The sequence below is a fragment of the Mesoplodon mirus genome (genome assembly GCF_964341445.2).
Source record: "Mesoplodon mirus genome assembly, chromosome: 13".
Taxonomy (NCBI): domain Eukaryota; kingdom Metazoa; phylum Chordata; class Mammalia; order Artiodactyla; family Ziphiidae; genus Mesoplodon; species Mesoplodon mirus.
The window spans coordinates 13168677-13187394 of NC_138989.1; the positions used below are offsets into that span (position 1 = coordinate 13168677).

Genomic DNA, 18718 nt, shown 5'->3' on the forward strand with positions numbered 1-18718 from the left:
CATAATGTTTTCGAGGTTCATCCATGTCATAGCATGTATCAGTACTTCATTTCTTTTTATGGCTAAGTACTATTCCGTTATATGGGTAGACCACATTTTGTTTATCCATTTATTAGTGGATGGGCGTATGGATTTTTCCACCTTTTGGCTATTGTGACTAACCCTGCTCTAAACATTTGTGTATGAGTTTTCGTGTGGTTATATGTTTTCAGTTTTCTTGGTAAGTACCTAGGAGTGGAATTTCCGGGTCTGTGGAGAGTGAATGGATCAGTGATAAGGTTAGCTTTGAAACTTGAGCAAGTTGTTGAATATGTATCCCTAAAATGAAGGAATTGGATTAACTTATCTCCAAGGTCTCTTTTAAGTTTAAAATTCTGTAATTCCATTATTACTGTTTCTTATGCTATATAGTTCAGGGGTTGGCAACTCTGTGGGCTAAATCCAGCCTGCAGCCTGCATTTGTATGACCAGCTAGGTAAGAATGATTATTACATTTTTACAAAGAGAAGATTATGTGACAGAGACTCATAAAGCCTAAAGTATTTACTGTCTGATCCTTTACAGAAGTTTGCTGACCCCTGCCATAGTTTACTAAATACTGAAATGTATATAAAGCTAGAAACAAAGATGACAATTAAATCTCATCACAGTTTATCTAAAATATTTGTCTTAGGTAACAGCTAACACTTAGAATCTCTTTAATTACTTACACACACACATCATAAAGTATAATATACATACTGAAAAGTACCCAGTCTTAAGCATACTGCTTGATGAATTTCCACTAAGTAAAAATATTATGTAACTAGCACTAGAAACAAAACATAACAAGCATCCAGAAACCTCTCTAATGTCCCTTCCAGTCATTCCAATGGTAATCACTATTCTGACTTATAACAGCATAATTTTGCCTGTTTTTGGCTTTATATAAATGGAATCGTATTTACAGTGTTTTGCGCCTGACTTCTTTTACTCCGTGTTGAGAATCATCCATTTTGTTGCTTGTAGCAGTAGTTTTTTTCATTCTCTTTGCTGCTGTTTAATATTCTGCTTGTGTAACTTTATCACAATTTATCATCCATTTTACTGTTGATGGTTATTTAGGTTATTTTCTCTTTGGAGCTGTTAAGATTGGTAGTGTTGTAAACATGCTTATACCTGTCCTTTGTAAACATATATGTGCATTTTGGGGGGTCAGAGGGTGTGTGTTTGTTCAGCTTTTACAGGTGTTGTGAAATACTTTTCCGAAGCACATCATACTCCAGCAATGTATGAAAGTTCTAATTGCCCTGTATTCTCACCAATACTTGATGTTTTCTTTCCTTTATACTTCAGACATTCTGGTGGGTGTGTAGTGGTTTTAATCCACTTTCCTAATTACTAATGAAGTTGGGCCAATAATAATTTCTTTTAATAAGGAAATAATTGGCTTGATTGGGTTCCCTACCTTAAACAATTTTTTTTGTATCTTTATTATTTGTATATATAGGACTAGTCGGGAGGCAGTCTATTGTCATTTCTCCCTGTTGGTTTCCCTCAGTGCTGTATGGGTTTTGTTATAAACATGGAGTGGCTTTGTGTTGATACTGATTTTGATTTTGATTTCAGCGGCCCAGCCCAATCCAGCTTTACTCCCCTCCTTTTATATTGGCCCCAATCAAAGACAAGCAGACAGAGCTGGGAGAGACATTTGGTGAAGCGAGCCAGAAATACAACGTGCTCTTTGTGGGCTATTGTCTGTCTCACGACCAGCGCTGGCTTTTGGCTTCCTGCACCGACCTCCATGGAGAATTATTAGAAACATGTATTGTAAATATTGCTTTACCAAACAGGTGAGGAACCTTGGTGTTTATGGTGTGTGTAAATTGATGCTGTGCCTTTTCTCAGATAATGGATCTTTCTAACTTTCCTATCTAAATGCAGTGGGTAATATGTGGGTGGGTTCTTTGGAATTTCCTTGGTTTTGTTGTACTAAATAATAGCTTTGATTCATTTAGGGACCCTTTTCCATGTCTGTTTTAGATCACGGAGGAGTAAAGTATCTGCACGTAAAATTGGACTACAGAAGTTATGGGAATGGTGCATAGGTATTGTCCAAATGACATCTCTGCCCTGGAGAGTTGTAATTGGGCGACTTGGGCGTCTTGGCCATGGGGAACTTAAAGGTGAGAAATTCCTGAAACAAAGGAAAGGAAAAGGGCTGAGCTAATGTCATTAACTAAGCTGAGGGAGAAAATTATAAAGTTGGCAGTAAGAATAAAGCAGATTATATTTTCTGATTCTTTTAAATGTACAGGATAAACCAGTGGCTTTTAGACTTTTCATTAGCAACAAAATCATTTACACAAAGAAAATCTTAAATATAATATTGAACCCCAGTATATAAAACAGAAAAAGAATTTTTTTAATATAAAAATGATACTTGGTAAATTAGAATTTCTAACATTTATTTATATATTGTGAGAAGAACAAGTCAGCTTTAACTGGAAAATTTTATATCAGAGATTATGGATGAGAGTAGAAGTCATGTACAGCCTTTACTTTCGTTTGCTGGTTTGTTTTTGGTGGTTGAGGGTGATAAGCTTTGTATTTACTTTTGTTTTGGTGGCTTGATTGCAAGATAATCCTGATTGACAAGGACAAGTAGTTGCAAATTGGAAGAGTCTTTATTCACTTTGCCACTCTCTGATATTCTTCAGTCTGGAAATTTAAGAGAGCAGATTTTTTAAAGTTGAATCCCCCAATATATCTACCGACTGCTTATATTTCTTACCATAAATATAAGAAAGCACTAAAAGTAACTGCAACGTAACACAATTGACCACTGGCAGCTGCCTTGCCTGGTGTTGAGCCCAGCTCGTTTATTATCCTTGTGTAGCTACTTGTACAGTTTTATATGAGCAATATGAACAGGCCTAGATTATTTTTTAAAGCCCTATCGATTAATGACACATTTATAAAAAGTTCAGTATATGCATATAGATGGGAGAAGTTTTTGTTTTTGTTTTTAATATTTATTTATTTGGTTTTGCCAGGCCTTGGTTGTGGCACGTGGGGTCCTTAGTTGCAGCTCGCGGGCTCCTTAGTCATGGCATGCGAACTCTTAGTTGCAGCATGCATGTGGGATCTAGTTCCCTGACCAGGGATCGAACCCGGGCCCCCTGCATTGGGAGCGCGGAGTCTTAACCACTGCGCCACCAGGGAAGTCCCGGGAGAGGTTTTTTTCTAACATCTGCACAAAAGCAAGCATATGTCACAAATTAGCTTGGTGGTTTTGCACGTGCCAAGTATATATCAGAACAGAGTTGGCAAACTTTCTTGGTAAAGGGCAAGGTAGTAAATATTTTTGACTTTGCAGGCTAGCTGGTCACTGTTGAACTACTCAGCTCTGCTACTGTAACGCCAAAGCAGCCATAGACAATACCCCAGTGAGTTGGTGTGGCTGTGTTCCAATAAAACCTTGTTTACAAACAGGTGGTGGGCAGGATGTGAGCTGCGGACCATAGTTTGCTGACCCTTGCATTAGAGTGTGCATCTTATTTCTTTACATGAAATTTATATCTGGTATTTGTGGAAACCCTGAAATAAAACCCCTGATACAGATATAACTTGCCTTGTAGTAAGTGCCTAAGTGAGTTAATTATTAGGGTTTAACAGCAGTTTATACAAATATTATATAATATGTATTAAGTAAGTGTTTTCTTAGGAATCTATTATACACAGAATTTTTTTGTATTAAATTATACTGTAGACCAATAGAAAATATTATCCTTTTCATTTTTAAAAGAATATTATAATGAATCTGTATCAGTAGCCTGGAGGTCTAATACATTAGGGGATTCATCATTTCATTTCTGTCAGAATTCCTATCTTCTCTTTTAGTATGCCTTTTAGTCAATCTTATTTCTTAAAGGCTTTGAGCTACTCTTAACCCTTGGGAAAAGTTAGAATGTAATAGAAAAGAAGTAGAGGGGATAAAAATGTAGCCTAGTAGTCTAGTTACTTGGTATTTTGGAAAATTATTAAAACCATCGCCTTCCCTTTTATGATTTTTTAGAAGGGACACACTCTTCTTTCTTTTCTCTTGGGGGAGAAGAATGTAAGTGTGACTGAGGGCTCCATCAAAAGACTGAGAGCAAGTGTACTTGCAAGGAGTAAAAACATGGAGAAAAGCCTAGTGTCCAGGACATCAGCTTCCCAATCTACAGTTTCTTCCTTTGGGGAACTGAGGTCTGCACCACGTTGCATTTCTGTGGGGCAGTATCAGATATGAGTCCACAGATTTCAGAGTCAGTTTTGTGAATCTCTGTTCTTTATCACCAGGGTGTTTGTCATAAAAATAATCATACTGTCTTTTCCTTCTTACTTGGTTTTTATATACTGAACTCACTTCTCTTTGGTATTTCTGTGGTTTTTAAAAATACTCCCTCCTCCATGTTCCTTGACCCTTTTATTTCAGCCACTTCAGTTCAGTGTTCATTAGGAATATGAAATGTGGAAGTTTTTTTTTTGTCACTTGCTTTTTAAGGGGAGAGCAGGTTGTTTGAACAAAGTATGTGGAGGTAGAGAGGTGGAGTGGTGTTACATCAGCGGGATATGACATGACAGCATGTACGGCTGCAGTAATGTGACGTGCTTCACGTGTGTCGGGGCTCAAAGTAAAGGGAGCACCAAGTGCTTTTCAATTCCCAGAGTAACATTACCCGCAACAGTTCTGTGAGGAGACGTAGTGCCTTTGTTTGGAGGCAATAAACAGATGATAGAAAGAAAATTTGTGGCACCTTTTTAATCTGAACAATTAATGTGGCATCATTTGGAGTACTTTACTTGCACCCATTGCTTATCGGATCTTTGGGCATGCCAGGAAAGGGTCCCCTTCGTTTCTTCTGTTGCTTGCCTTTCATGAAACAACCAATCTACGTTAGCAGTAAACAAAACTGAGGTCCACCCCAAACTGTGCTCTCTTCTGAAGAAAAGTGTTCACAGGGGTAGTGAAAGAACCGGACCCGGAGAAGGAGAAAGGACAGAACATACTGGCATCACCATTGAAAACTATTTTAAGTGCCTAAGTCTGCCCGGGTCTGTGCCGGACTCACAGGTCATTTCAGACATGATTTCAGTCTCTGTAGTCGTTGGCCTTTGTTTCTTTGTTAATGAAGTGTAATCGAGGTCAAGTAACATTCTCTTTGTAGCAAGGAGGGGAACCTGTATAAAGCCATATTCCCTTCAGGGCCCAATCCTAGAAATTCAATTATCAGGCAAAACTGGTAAAATGCCCAAACCTCACATCAGTATGAATTTCTGAAGACTGTGTGTGATTGTGATATTTGATTGCAGATTGGAGTATCCTCCTTGGAGAATGTTCACTACAGACAATCAGTAAACGGCTCAAGGACGTGTGCCGGATGTGTGGAATCTCTGCCGCAGACTCTCCTTCTATCCTCAGTGCCTGCCTGGTTGCCATGGAGCCCCAGGGGTCCTTTGTAGTGATGCCAGGTAAATCTCCTCAGTTTTGTTAATTAGGTATCAGAACAGTTCAGTCCATTCAATCTTAAGTCCACACACAAATATAGAATGATCTGTATTATCTTCATGAGAAAAAATTGTACTTAGGGCTCAAAATGGAAACCATGTGGTCTCTTCCAAGGGGAGTGGTTTGTGATTTTATTATCTTTGTTGACCATCATTTGGGAGAGAGCCCAAGTCCGGGGTGTGATTGAGAGTCTTGGCGAATTATTTGACCCCAACCTGTTGTTAGTTTATGAAGTTCACCCTCCAAAAATGACTTAAGTGGGCACCAACATGGTATGTATTTTAATACCCTTTTGAAGAAAGGTATTTGATAGACTCTTCAAGCAGCCTCAAGAGGACGTTCAGAGTCTCTCTGTGGTTGAGGATGAATGTGAAGTAGACGGGGTAGAGCATTTAGCACAGTGTCTGGTAGCCACAGTAACTCAGTAAGTGCCAAGATGGTGGGCAGCCGAAACATCATGGCCACAGAATTTTTTTGAAAAACAGCAACTAAGCTGTTTTATAATTTAATAGCTAAGCAGTTTTATACTTTTTAAACCTGTTTTTACCATCCAGGTATTTCTTTGATCAAACAGCAGACCCTTGTCCCCTCCCTGTAAAAACCAACAGAAGTGTTGTGGTATGAGAATGTGGTTGCTTGTGGTCAGTCTAGAGAGAGACAGATGTCTGTACTGGCCTGCTGGTCAGACCTTGGGTTAATTGTCACCTGTACCCGTTGGGCAAAGTTACATCATTTCTTTGTGTTCTGTCCTCCTCATGAAATGGGGGCAGTAGTTCCTACCTCTGAGGTGTAGCTTTGACCATTGAATGATATGATATGATATGAATAAAGAATTCAGTACAGAATCTGGCATGCAGTATGCATTCAATAAATATTAGTTGTAACAGTTATTAGTTGAATGATACCATTTCTACAGAATTTCATTGTTTGGGGGAACAGTCCGTTATAAATTATTAGCAGTCACAGGAGGAAAGAAAGTTTTATTTTTAGAGATACTTCTTATTTAAGTAATTAAAACATATTTGGTCCACTCAATCCAATTTTTTCTTAACCTTGCCAGTGTGAAATGTGGCTTGAGTTATCATAGCTATCTGCTCTGAGTCAGTTTCTTGAAAATATTTAGACAAGTGGGCTCAAGTGTACATGTGTATCCATCATGGCAGTTGTGTCCGACTCGCATGAGTCCAGCTCGGGTCATTAGTGGAGTTGTTCGTGCTGCACAAAAGGCACTGATACGTTTCCCCCCCTTTTAAGATGCTGTCACAATGGGCTCTGTTTTTGGCCGAAGTACTGCACTGAACATGCAGTCATCTCAGCTTAACACCCCTCAAGATGCTTCTTGTACACACATCTTGGTGTTCCCAACATCGTCAACCATCCAAGTGGCTCCAGCCAACTATCCCAATGAAGATGGGTTTAGCCCCAACAATGGTGAGTGGAAGACCTTGTATGCGTAGAGCGGCTCCGCTCCTTCAACAAGACACAGTGCTAGAGTAAAGAGTCGCCTGGCCGCTGCAGGTTCTTCCGTGTCGTAGTGAACACATATGAAAATGTGAAGAGGGAATTGAAGGTTTGAGAATCTTTTTGGTTTTGAAGATTGAATTTGCACTGTTGCCAAGACCAAATAAACACTTTCCTCTCTGGGGTAATTAACTTTCCCGTTTTTCATTAATGGCAAAAAAATAGTATCTGCTTGATAGTGTCCTGGACATGGGTGTCACTCTTTCAATAAAGATTTCTTGATCTGATTTGAAATGTATGAAGACTGCTAGGCAGTATGAAGATAGCACCTGTCTTTAGCTGATCATTGGGACTCTAACTTGCTCCAAAACAACTCCTTATTTGATTAGTCTTGAAATTTTTTTTAAAGTAATTTATTTTTGGCTGTGTTGGGTCTTCGTTGCTGGGCGCGGGCTTTCTCTAGCTGCGGCGAGCGGGGGTGGCTCTTCGTTGCGGTGCGCGGGCTTCTCCTTGCGGTGGCTTCTCTTGTTGTGGAGCACGGGCTCTAGGCGCGTGGGCTTCAGTAGTTGTGGCATGCAGGCTCAGTAGCTGTGGCTCGTGGGCTCTAGAGTGCAGGCTCAGTAGTTGTGGCGCCCGGGCTTAGTTGCTCCGCGGCATGTGGGATCTTCCTGGACCAGGGCTCCAACCCGTGTCCCCTGCGTTGGCAGGTGGATTTTTAACCACTGTGCCACCAGGGAAGTCCCCTTATTTGATTATTCTTAATAGATTTTTATGGTTTGAATATCTTAAAGCATTTGTTAAGCAATGATTATTTATAAACTGTAAAACGTTCAATCTTATGCAGCCATGTGCGTTGTTTTTTGAAGAATTTTTAGCAGCTACCAACATTTACTCCTGTTAAATGGGGAGGGTAAAAGGATACCGTCCTGCGTATGTGTATATAGAAAACACACATAATATCACAGTGTAATAATAAATACAGAAAAAGGATCAGCAAAAATGTTCATGGTGATTGGGTTTCCCCTTTTATACTTTTCTTTCCAAATTTTCTGCTGTGTGTGTACCTTACTTTTCTGATATGGGAGAGAGGATTTCTTAACAAAAACATCATGCTTTGATCTGCTCGTATAATAGGCCTCCAGTTTGAGGGCAAGTTCACACTTATTAACATGCATTAATTCAGCCTTAAGTATTTTAGATGCTAATTGGATGCATAGATGGTGTCTGCTGTTTTCTTGGATGGTGTCAATTTTAACTTTGTTTAATAATTAAATTGCTTCTTTAGCTGTTTTGCCTTCTTTTTATGTGCCTTTGGAGGCTATGCAGAGTGCGGAGTTTTACGTTCTTTATTTCTCCATTCTGTTAATACTTCACATTAGGAGATCATTGGAGAGAGTACAAAATGCAAGAATAATTTGCAGCACCTTGAACTCAGTGGGCACGCATTAAGTCTTACTAAGTTGTTAACAACACATGCCCGTAATAGTCATAGGCCAATAAACCGTGCATTGGTTTAAATTGGGGCTAAGGATTAGCTTTTTAATTTTTGTCCTTTTTTTTCTCTCCCTCTAGATGACATGTTTGTTGACCTTCCATTCCCAGATGATATGGACAATGATATTGGCATATTAATGACTGGGAACCTCCATTCCTCTCCCAACTCCTCCCCAGTTCCCTCCCCAGGCTCTCCTTCTGGAATTGGTGTGGGCTCTCACTTCCAGCATAGTCGGGTAAGGACGTCTTGAAATAGGTTGTTTAAAACCACCTCAGCCTTCAGGAAAATCCTCCAGAAGTGCTGTCATCTTTTACTACATGCACCTTTCTTCCTGATGGTCTTGTCCCTGGTACAAGAGAAGTGTGGGACAGTGACTCTGTAGTTCCATTTTGAACAAAACAGGAATTCTAAAGAAATGTTATTATTATTCCTGATGAACGTGTTTAATCAGAATAGTCCCATTACAGCTGCAAGGGTTTTATGCAGTTACTGTGTTCTGAGCAAAAATTAATTTTGGTTGCCTGCTGCTTCCCAGATATTTTTTAATTTTTTGCCAGAACAGTGGCTTTTCAGAGGCTGGTTCAATAACCCTGCTTATTTAACGTGCAGAGTAACTGTGTTAATTGAATAACACCTTGTTGATGGTTAATTAATTCGGAAAGGAGCTTAACTGGTCTTGGTTTAGGTCATGGCGCCTTCATTTAGGCGTGTTAGGTGTTCTCTGTGGCCAGCCTGCGGGAGCGGGAGGAGCCCACGGGAGTCTGAGTTTGGAGACGTGCGCAGGTTAGTACCGGTGTATCAAGGAAGAAACAGGGCTTACAGCTGCTTTCACCTTTAAATATCCCAGGATATTAGAGGTGAAGTAGCAGAAGATTGAAGCGTTAAAGGTTCTGCCATCAGCTCACGTTAAGTTTCTTTAAAAGCTAGGTGATTCATGCCTTATCACTGTATTACACTTTTTACTTAAAATGTTAAGAGATTGAGGGGTTAAGACACAGGAAAATAGCTGTGTGTCTAATATCTTAAACTGGACAAGTATAAGCAACCTGCTCACACTCACTGGGCACAAAGATGTCCTTCGAGGACTTAGGTTTCTGTCAGGTGGGACTTTTATTGCCAGCGGTGAGTTCACTGTCTCTAGGACAGTCTAGAGAAAAGAAGACTGAAAACCTTAGTTTCGGAGAAGATGAAACCAGGGAAGGCCACCTCAGTAGACGGCCCTCATGTTACTGCCTGCCCCTCATTCTCCCTTCTGCGAGGAAGGGCTTGTAAATGTCTCTATCTCCTCCAGTCATTTGCCAGTTAATGACAGTATTGGTTCACTGGAGATTGTTGTGATGGGGACCAAGAACACAAATTTTACATGGGATAGCTTTAATTTAGGATTAACGTGAATTCTAGAGGCAAATAGCATTGCAGCTAAGAATGCATGCCCTGGAGCTTGATAAATATCGCTCTGAATTATAGCCGAACATCTTCCTAGCTTTGTGACTTTGGGCAAGCTTACTTTACCTTTCTCAGCCTTATCTGTGAAATGGAAATAATAGCAGCGACCTCCCAGTACTGGTTGTTACAATTTAGCTCCTCCGTTAACAAAGAATTGGTAACTGAAGTGTAGTGTTAGTTTTGTGAGAAACAGAGGCGTGCTTTATTTTCTCCCTTTGTTGGCACCTCAAGCCATTGAATGTCACACTTCAGACAGCACTATGCTGAAGCTGGTCAGGTGGCCTTTCCTAATCCTGAGCACCTGCAGCCAGGTGACCCCTGAGAGGCTTTTGGCATTTCCTCTTTCCGAACCATTAAACATTCTTTGATATCCAGTTAAGAAATTACCACAGGAGAAAAAAATTTGTTCAAGGTTGCAGTAAGTTTTTATTTTTTAACCAACTCAGAAATGATACAACTTGGTGTAGTAGTTGAAGATTTTTTTTTCCTTGAAACAGAAGGCTTTTGAGAACAAATGGATTACTTATTATTGCTTTTGCATAAAAGGCACATTTTCAACTCTCGAAGCTAACTAAAAGAGTCAAAGACAAGGAAACTGTCAACTGCAGAAACGCCCAGTAAGGCTCTCACAGGAGTCCCTTATTACCGGGACTGCTGTAAATTGAAACAGGGCTTCTTCAGGAGCAGATCTCACGCTGCTGGCAGGTCAGATACCAGTGAAGTGTTAGAACGTGATTGACAGTGGACAGTCAGGTGTGCGCGTGTATTTTTGGTTGGTTGGTTGCTGGTGAAAGAGCACGTGGGTGTGGTGGGACCTTCAGCTGTCGGATTCCACTCTTTCCATTTTTAGTTTATTACCTAATAATGCCACGGAGCAGATTTTACATTCTGCAGAAGAGGAGCCAGAGAAAATAAACCTGTATTTACTTGGCTGATGTTGTTAGTTTTACTGGTACCTTCTGCCTGAGCCATAGTTTTCATCAGATATCTGTGTGTGCAGCAAAGACACTGCCTCCCCTGTTGACCTTTCTTGGTCAGTTGACATTTTGGTGTGAGATGCTGCCAGGAAGGGGATTAGTCACTACAGTGTGCAGGGAGAATTGGTAAAAAGTTGGGTGAAGGTGGTCAAAAAGTACAGACTTCCAGTTATAAAATAAGTGTCCTGGGGATGTAATGTATATTTGAAAGTTACTGAGAGTAGATCTTAAAAGTTCTCATCAGAAGAAAAAAAATTGTAACTGTATGGTGGTGGATGTTAACTAGACTTACTGTGCTGATTATTTCCCACAGTTAGAATCATTATGTTGTACACCTGAAACATATTATGTGTCATTTATGTCAATTTCTTTTAAAAAGTTGGTTTTTAAAAAAGCTTTATTTGGTAATAAATGCTGATCATGCTTTTGGGACTTTGTTTTTCAGAGCCAGGGTGAGCGTCTTCTTTCTAGGGAAGCGCCTGAGGAGCTGAAACAGCAGCCTCTGGCCCTTGGGTATTTTGTATCGACTGCCAAAGCTGAGAATCTCCCCCAGTGGTTTTGGTCATCGTGTCCCCAGGCTCAGAACCAGTGCCCCCTCTTCCTCAAGGTTGGTTTGGTGTTGTATTTGAAGTTGGGGGGCGAGTGACTTACGCTCAAAATCAGTCTTGGTTAGAATTTGCCTTGGGCACCGTCGTCTTATCCTGCTCCCCGAGTCTCTCACATCTACTTAAGAGTCTGAGGGTATGTTAATTACAGGTAGATGTGAAGAGCAGAATTTAGGACGGGAGCCCAAAACCATGTCACAAAGAAATGAATGACATTCTCCCAAGGAGGAGACTTCCCGCGGCCCAACGGACACATCTAGGGTGGCCATGTGGTTCTGTATAAGGCACTGCGGTCAGGGAAGTTACACCGGGGGGGGGCGGGCGGGGGGGATAATGATGACTAGTTGTCCTCCTCCTCCACTGCCACAGGCAGTCAGCGTTCCTTTTTAGAGTAGGGCAGGAGTCAGCTAAAAAAATTCCATGTTTCTGCTTGCGCCTTCCTATATATTTCTTGGAAATTTTTAATCCAAATTAAGAGTTAAAAACAAAAGATCTTTCACTTCCAGTTTGGACGAGAGAACCTAGAATGAAATCCATGGATTGGCGAAAAGCCAACGGTTTGACAACACACTGTATTGGCAGAGCTGTGGGGAGATGGCCCTGGTACGGTGGGAAGGCCAAATATTACAACCCTGCACATTTCCCTTTGGATGCAGAAGTCCCACTACAGAGTAATCACTAAGATACACACATGTACACATACATACACACACACACACAAATCTGGAAGGTTAAAACCAAAAACAATTGAAGTAATTTACTCTTCCTGATGACTTTAACATAGTATTATAAAATCAAAGAATTTATATAAAAATCCTGCAATTTCTTAATTAGAATTACTAGTCTGAAACTAGATTTATTTATCTTTTCCTCTCTAAAAAGTATACACATTCTTTAGCTCTGTTTACTGAAAAGGCTCAGGAGCCATGGTAGCCTAGCAGCAATAAACACCTTTATTGACACAATTATGGTTTCTCAATACTGTTTATCATTCAAAAGAACCAGAGTTCTTTGAGGAAATGACTGATTCCAGGGCTAAAGTAAGAAATATTCAAGGTGTACCTGAGACATCTTGTCACGCCTAGAAGCAAGGAAGCTATCAAAGGACCCAGTAGCCAACTTGGAGGGGTTCCCATTGCCCAGGGATGGGATCATTTAGTCATTAAAATGAACGATGGTGGCAGTAGATTGATAGCAATCTGTGGGTTCATAGTTGTGCTGAAAAACAAAACATTTGTAAGTAAGTCACCTTTTGAAGCTGCCAGAGCAGCAGCACATTAATCAGAAAATCGAAAATAAGGAGAATCGAGCATTTATATTGCCTCTTCTTATATTTTACAATTTATAAAGTAAAACTATACTAAAACTATGACGTTAAAAATTGATGGGGAACTTTATAGTAGATGGACTGTGCCGGTCCCTGCTGGATCCAGGGATCTGTCATATTACTTCTGATGACAGCAGACATCGGGTGCCTGTGGGTGTGATGCTGTAAGAAGGGCACAGCACCGGTTATGAAGTACGGGGATCAGGATAGAGGACCGCCACCACGACACAGTCAGCCACGTCCCGACTGCGGAGCCTCCTACAGACTAAAACCTGAAGCGGGGGCTCCCCTGGTGGCGCAGTGGTTGAGAGTCCGCCTGCCAGTCCGGGAAGATCCCACGTGCCGCGGAGCGGCTGGGCCCGTGAGCCATGGCCGCTGAGCCTGCGTGTCCGGAGCCTGTGCTCCGCAACGGGAGAGGCCACGGCAGTGAGAGGCCCGCGTACCGCAAAAAAAAAAAAACTGAAGAGGGACACTATTTAATTATTTTCAGTCCATTTGCAAAGCTAGCTTTTTTTTTTTTCCTCTACTCTAGGATATGGAGTTATTTGGGATCACGTTGGGGTTACTGAGCAGCTTAAATTCATGGACTTAGAATAGAAGCCCTGACTACAAAGGGCCTTAGAGAGCATCTCCTTCTGGTTGACGTGGCCTTATTTCTGCCCCACGGTTGACTAGACCAGGAAGGTAACTGTCTTTGTTCTTTCACCAGGCTTCGCTGCATCACCACATTTCTGTAGCACAGACGGACGAACTTCTCCCTGCCAGGAATTCTCAGCGGGTTCCACATCCTCTTGACTCCAAAACCACATCTGATGTTTTAAGGTAGATTCAGACCTAGGCAACAGAGCAGTACAGTGTGAAATTACATACTTCACTCTTGTCTTTCCAAGGTGCTTTCATTAAAGTGTGGTGTTTGTGGAAGAGGTGCTACGTTTTGTGCGGTGGAGCACTGTCTGATTAGCCAGCGAGAGCCACACACACCCCCCAGCACCTGCATAGGACAGACAGTGTAGCATACTTTGTTAAATCTGGTAGTTATGTGCAAGCGCAACTTCCTTGCTTCCCATTCAGAGGAGGCATTTCATGGTGATGAAAATAGGTCAGAATAAGGGGGTGGATAGTTAGAAGACAAAGTCTGGAACTTAAAGCACTTGACTTTGTAAACATTTTCTGCCCTCCTGGACATAGATTATGTAAATAAAGTTAAGTACAACATAAATTCCATAGCTGGGAAATACCTCCCAGAATTGTCTTGCAGGCTGTAAACATTCCTCATGTACCTTGAGAAAATATGTAAGCTCTTCCTAATGTTTTCTAACTCTTAAATGATTTGGAAATTATAGTTAAAGCAAGAACCTACCTAATCTACACGATTTTGGCTTCCAAGGCCTCTAGAGCAACACTGTCCAATAGAAGTATAATGTGAGTCACATATAATTACTGTTTTAATGTGGCTACTAGAAAAGTTTTAAAATCAGAAGTTAATTTTAGTAATAACTTTATCAGTTATATAAAAACGTGATAACGATGTCAAAATATAAAAAATAGTATCATTTGAACACTAATCAATATAAAAATACTCATGAGCTATTTTCCATGCCTTTTTAAATACTAAGTCTTTGAAATCCCGGTGCCTGTTCTCTGTGTACAGCATATCTGAGTTCACGGAGTTGGGGGCCGGTGGCTGCCATATTGGACAGTGCAGGTCTAGAAGGAAGGGGGGGACATGAGGAAACGAACTCTGGGAAAGAGCCTGGGGCAACTTACGGAATGACGTTAGGCCTTCTTCCTGCTGACATCTGGCACTGGCACGTTAGAACTTGCAGACCAGCCTTACTTCTGTCGTGCCTGGTGCCCTGACCCCTGTGTTCTCTCCGGCAGGTTTGTTTTGGAGCAGTACAACGCTCTGTCCTGGCTCACGTGCAATCCGGCCACCCAGGACCGTACCTCCTGCCTTCCCGTCCACTTTGTGGTGCTCACTCAGTTGTACAACGCCATCATGAATATACTCTAATTGGAAAAGCACTTGTTCTCTCTGGCTCAGTTCCTTCTCCCCGCAACCTCAGTCCAAGGAACCTGCTACACTCTGCAAACACCCCACTCCCTCCTCTTGAGACCACTCTGCACAGTCCTGCACTGTGATTACTTCTCAGCAGGCACATGTCATTTCTGCAGTGTTCATTACCAGAGTGACTCAGACACTTCTCTCATGGACCTGGAAACTTCCATAAGCAGTGACTTTCAGCCAGTGTTATGGTGTGTGCGGCCCCAAACCACTGGGCCACAGGAAGTTTTTTGTTGTTGGTTTTCAAGAGGGAAAGAGAAGAGACAGTATCCTTTTGCACAAGAGTCTGTGTTTTCAGCCTCTGTTTAATAAGGGCAGTTCAGCCCTCTGGATGAAATCCTCTAGTTATTGGTGTATGGCCTGTGGGTTACCTGAACTCCATAATCTGGGACTTTTGAGAAACAAGAACCAGCTCAAGTACATGATTTCATAATGGGGTTTCTGTCTCCCTAGTGCTCCCATCTAGATTGGCATGAGTGCTTTGGTTGACTTTATACCTGTGTGTAGATACAAAAGGTCTGGAGACATCTTCATATTGTTTATTTATTTTAGGTTGTTTTGTCATAATGGTTTTTGTGACTTTCTTTTAATTTTTTTAATTCCCAAGGACCAGGTACAGTAGCTGAAACCCAACTCAGATCCACCATAGGATTCTTTGACTACATACCTCTGTCCTAGAAGCCAGAAAAGGAGTGAAAACAAACTGGGGAGATCCTGCTTACAAGTAATATATTCAAAACCACCCAGCAGTAGGTTTTGTTGAGAATAAACTGGGTAAACATTCTGCCATATTCCTTATTAAAAGTGGCCAGCGTTTCATGAAGGACAACATTTTTATACAGAAGGCAGTCAAGCTCAACCCAGAGCCATGGAGGCAAGTACCTTCATTAGTTTTATATAGTCACAATGGAAATATATTTTCTAGTGAATTCTTACTGAAAGCCAGGTCTCTCCTCTCATTAGATCAAAAGGGACTCATGTATATATCACAATCGAAAGTGTTTGCTCATAAAATCAGTTACAAATATGGTAAATTTTTTCTGGACCATAGGAATATTATTTCAAAGAAATATTCAACTTAACCATTAAATTAGTACTTGAAGTTGAGCCTTCGTGGTGGGACTTTTTTAAAAAAACATGCCTTTTTAAATCATTAAGGCTAATTGAAGTATTTTATCCAGGCCCGAGAGGGTTGTCTTTAAGACTCCATTTCTACCCCTACCTTGCTGTGCGTTTCTGTCTGAGGGCAGTGGGTGTGGGCTTGCCTCCCATGAGCCGCTCTGGTCAGGCTGTTGAGCTCTAATCACCTGTGGAGAGAATCATGCAAATTTTAAAAGTTCTTCCAAGAGACTTCCATATTCTGGTTATTAACAAAAAAAGGAAAAATGTAATAACTGATACGATTTTGTAAAAGTATTTTTCTTGAAATAATCTAACGTTTAAAACATATTAAAAAAAAGTTGTGTGGTGGGAATGTGAAAGCAGAGAAGTAACTTGTAAATGGATAATTTTGTTCTCTGTACCACCAATGGGGGGGGGAGGGGTCGACTTTCGCAGTGTATAGGTTAAAAAAAATCTGATATATCAAACCATTTGTATCTAATGTGTACAGTGTAAAATTGACTTTAAAAATATTGCAGTGCTATTTTTTCTTAATCAGAAAGGAAAAATTCTCAAGGCCTTTTGAAGAGCATAAGATGATGAAGATTGTAAACTTGTATAAAATTATCTTGGTGAGAAGACAAATTGTAAAGTAGATATTTGTAATCTTTTACCACTTTGGGGTTGCTTTTTTTCCCAGAATTCATCAGAACTTTGAATTTTTTTTTTTTTAATGGGCTGTTTTTAATGCAGGGGCTTTTCTTCCCTAGAAACCCAATTCTCAGCAAAAAAAAGAAAAAAAAATACAAAAAACAAAAAAACCCCTACAAAAATTAAAAAAAAAAAAAAGGCAGCAAAGGGTAGTTTTCATCTGGTGTCTTTTATTTAAGTTTTTTAAGTTAAGAAAAGCTGGTGACATATTTATACGTTTTTGTGCAAAAATAAATGAATGGCAATAGATTTTAAAAAAATCTTATTATGTACTTCTGTGTGAAAAAGTCTGTATAATATTTCCCTTAAATATGCATTATTTTACTTGTGAGTTTTTTACTGAATTAATCTGAAATGTACAAGCCCTGGATTTGCTACAGAGTGAGAACTTATTTTATTTTTTTTTTATTTTTAATTTTGGAAATTCTGCAGAAATCAGAACTCTTACCATGGTTTGAACTAAAGAGGGGAAATGGGGGAGGGGAGAGGGGTGGGATTGTCCAGCATGCTTGTATGTATATTTCAGAACCTTTTTTAAATGTAAAAGCTGTACATTTCTGGGAAGTTCTGAATTTCTTTTGTTTCCTTTTTTCCTTCAAGCATTTTGCAGTGAGCTTCTTTTATATATAGCAAACAATTTGAAAGAATACAAAAATATGTGAAGTTCATTTAAAAAAACTACAGTATAGCGCTGGTACAGTACACTAAAAGACTTTGATAAAAAGAAACAATACTAAAAGGCCTCCATTTTAAATGTCATTCATATATACCTTGTGAATGAGAGCTATATACTTTTACACACTTTTTTAGAGGAATAAATTATTGAATTACTGAAACGTTGAGTGGCTTTTTTCCCCTTCCATCCTGCTTTTGTAATGGGAGTGATCCACGCCTATTCAAAAGGCGTTAAGTATTATGGGTTGAACAGTCCTTGACCAGCAGCCAGGCTCGACCTTCCAGCGGAAAGTTTTACTCCCCTGATCAGCACAGCTCGTAGCTGTTCTCAGACGGTTTTCTCTCTCTCTCTCTCTCTCACACACACACACCCATTGGATTTGGAGCTCTGGTGTTTAGTTCCTTAACTGTTCTGAGTAGATCACATCTAACGGTGATCACACGTCTAACAGCGAGCTGCTTGTCTCCTAGCTCTTACGATTGCGGTCAATGCCAGAACAACTGACAAGTCTGTCTTCTACTTGCTTTCTCTTCACGGTCTCAGCCCGTTTCTTTTTGATGTTCCTTAAACAGAACAGTTCCATCGCTTTGCTGTTTTCCCAGTTCACAGCCTGGTGGCAGTAGATGCCGTCTAACACACACACAGGCAGGGCGCCCATTGACTGCATGGCAGCCACTACGTTGTTTTCTTCTCCTTGGGTCCATTCCGTGGGAGAAACCCCTGTGGGGGCAGAAGCTCTCGCTCAAATAGTAAACACCAGGACCTGGCAGAGCCTACTGTCGAAATTTGAATAAACTGAAAGACCTTGCCTTTAATCTTCCTCCAACTCTTTGGCAGTATACGTTGTTCTGAATCTAACGATAAAGTGTTGAGACTACTCAGCCTCAGTTATTTCATCTGCAAATGAGGGATGAGGGCAATTCCATGCGAAATGCTTTGCAAACTAAAAAGCTGTGTCCATGTTATTATAGTTGTACTATTGAAGAAGCCTGAGAAAAGTGAGGCCACTTCTCTGTTAACAGATAATATCGGTCTCTGTCTCATCCAGTTGCACTGCCTTATGCATAGTTCACAGCACTCTTGGTAACGCTGCCTGCCCAAAGCATTAAAGAACCACACATTTCCTAGATCCTATGTGATCAGGTCAGTCCGATGATTCCTGTGTCCCGTAAAAATCAGAATTAGGTGGTATTTTTCCAACCAATTGATTCGCTTGGGTTCTGTGCTCATACAGCGGATGGCACTTTATCCAACAATCAATGAGTGCTGGTTTTATTTATACCAGGAACTTTGTTTTCATAACCACTATTTGCTGTACCAA

General features: G+C 40.6%; 1 protein-coding gene across 3 annotated transcripts in view; it reads left to right on the plus strand.

Moving 5' to 3' along the window:
- The window catches only part of MED13L (mediator complex subunit 13L), a 290942-nt gene extending 273385 nt beyond the window's left edge, over positions 1-17557 (plus strand). For all 3 annotated transcript variants that reach the window (XM_082641500.1, XM_082641499.1, XM_082641501.1), the window contains exons 24-31: positions 1609-1832; positions 2023-2165; positions 5338-5496; positions 6788-6964; positions 8567-8724; positions 11358-11519; positions 13554-13666; positions 14726-17557. In XM_082641500.1, coding sequence (XP_082497626.1) covers positions 1609-1832; positions 2023-2165; positions 5338-5496; positions 6788-6964; positions 8567-8724; positions 11358-11519; positions 13554-13666; positions 14726-14858 — 1269 coding nt within the window. In that variant the 3' untranslated portion in view covers positions 14859-17557. The remainder of the gene's footprint in view (positions 1-1608; positions 1833-2022; positions 2166-5337; positions 5497-6787; positions 6965-8566; positions 8725-11357; positions 11520-13553; positions 13667-14725) is intronic.
- The last annotated feature ends 1161 nt before the right edge of the window (positions 17558-18718 follow it).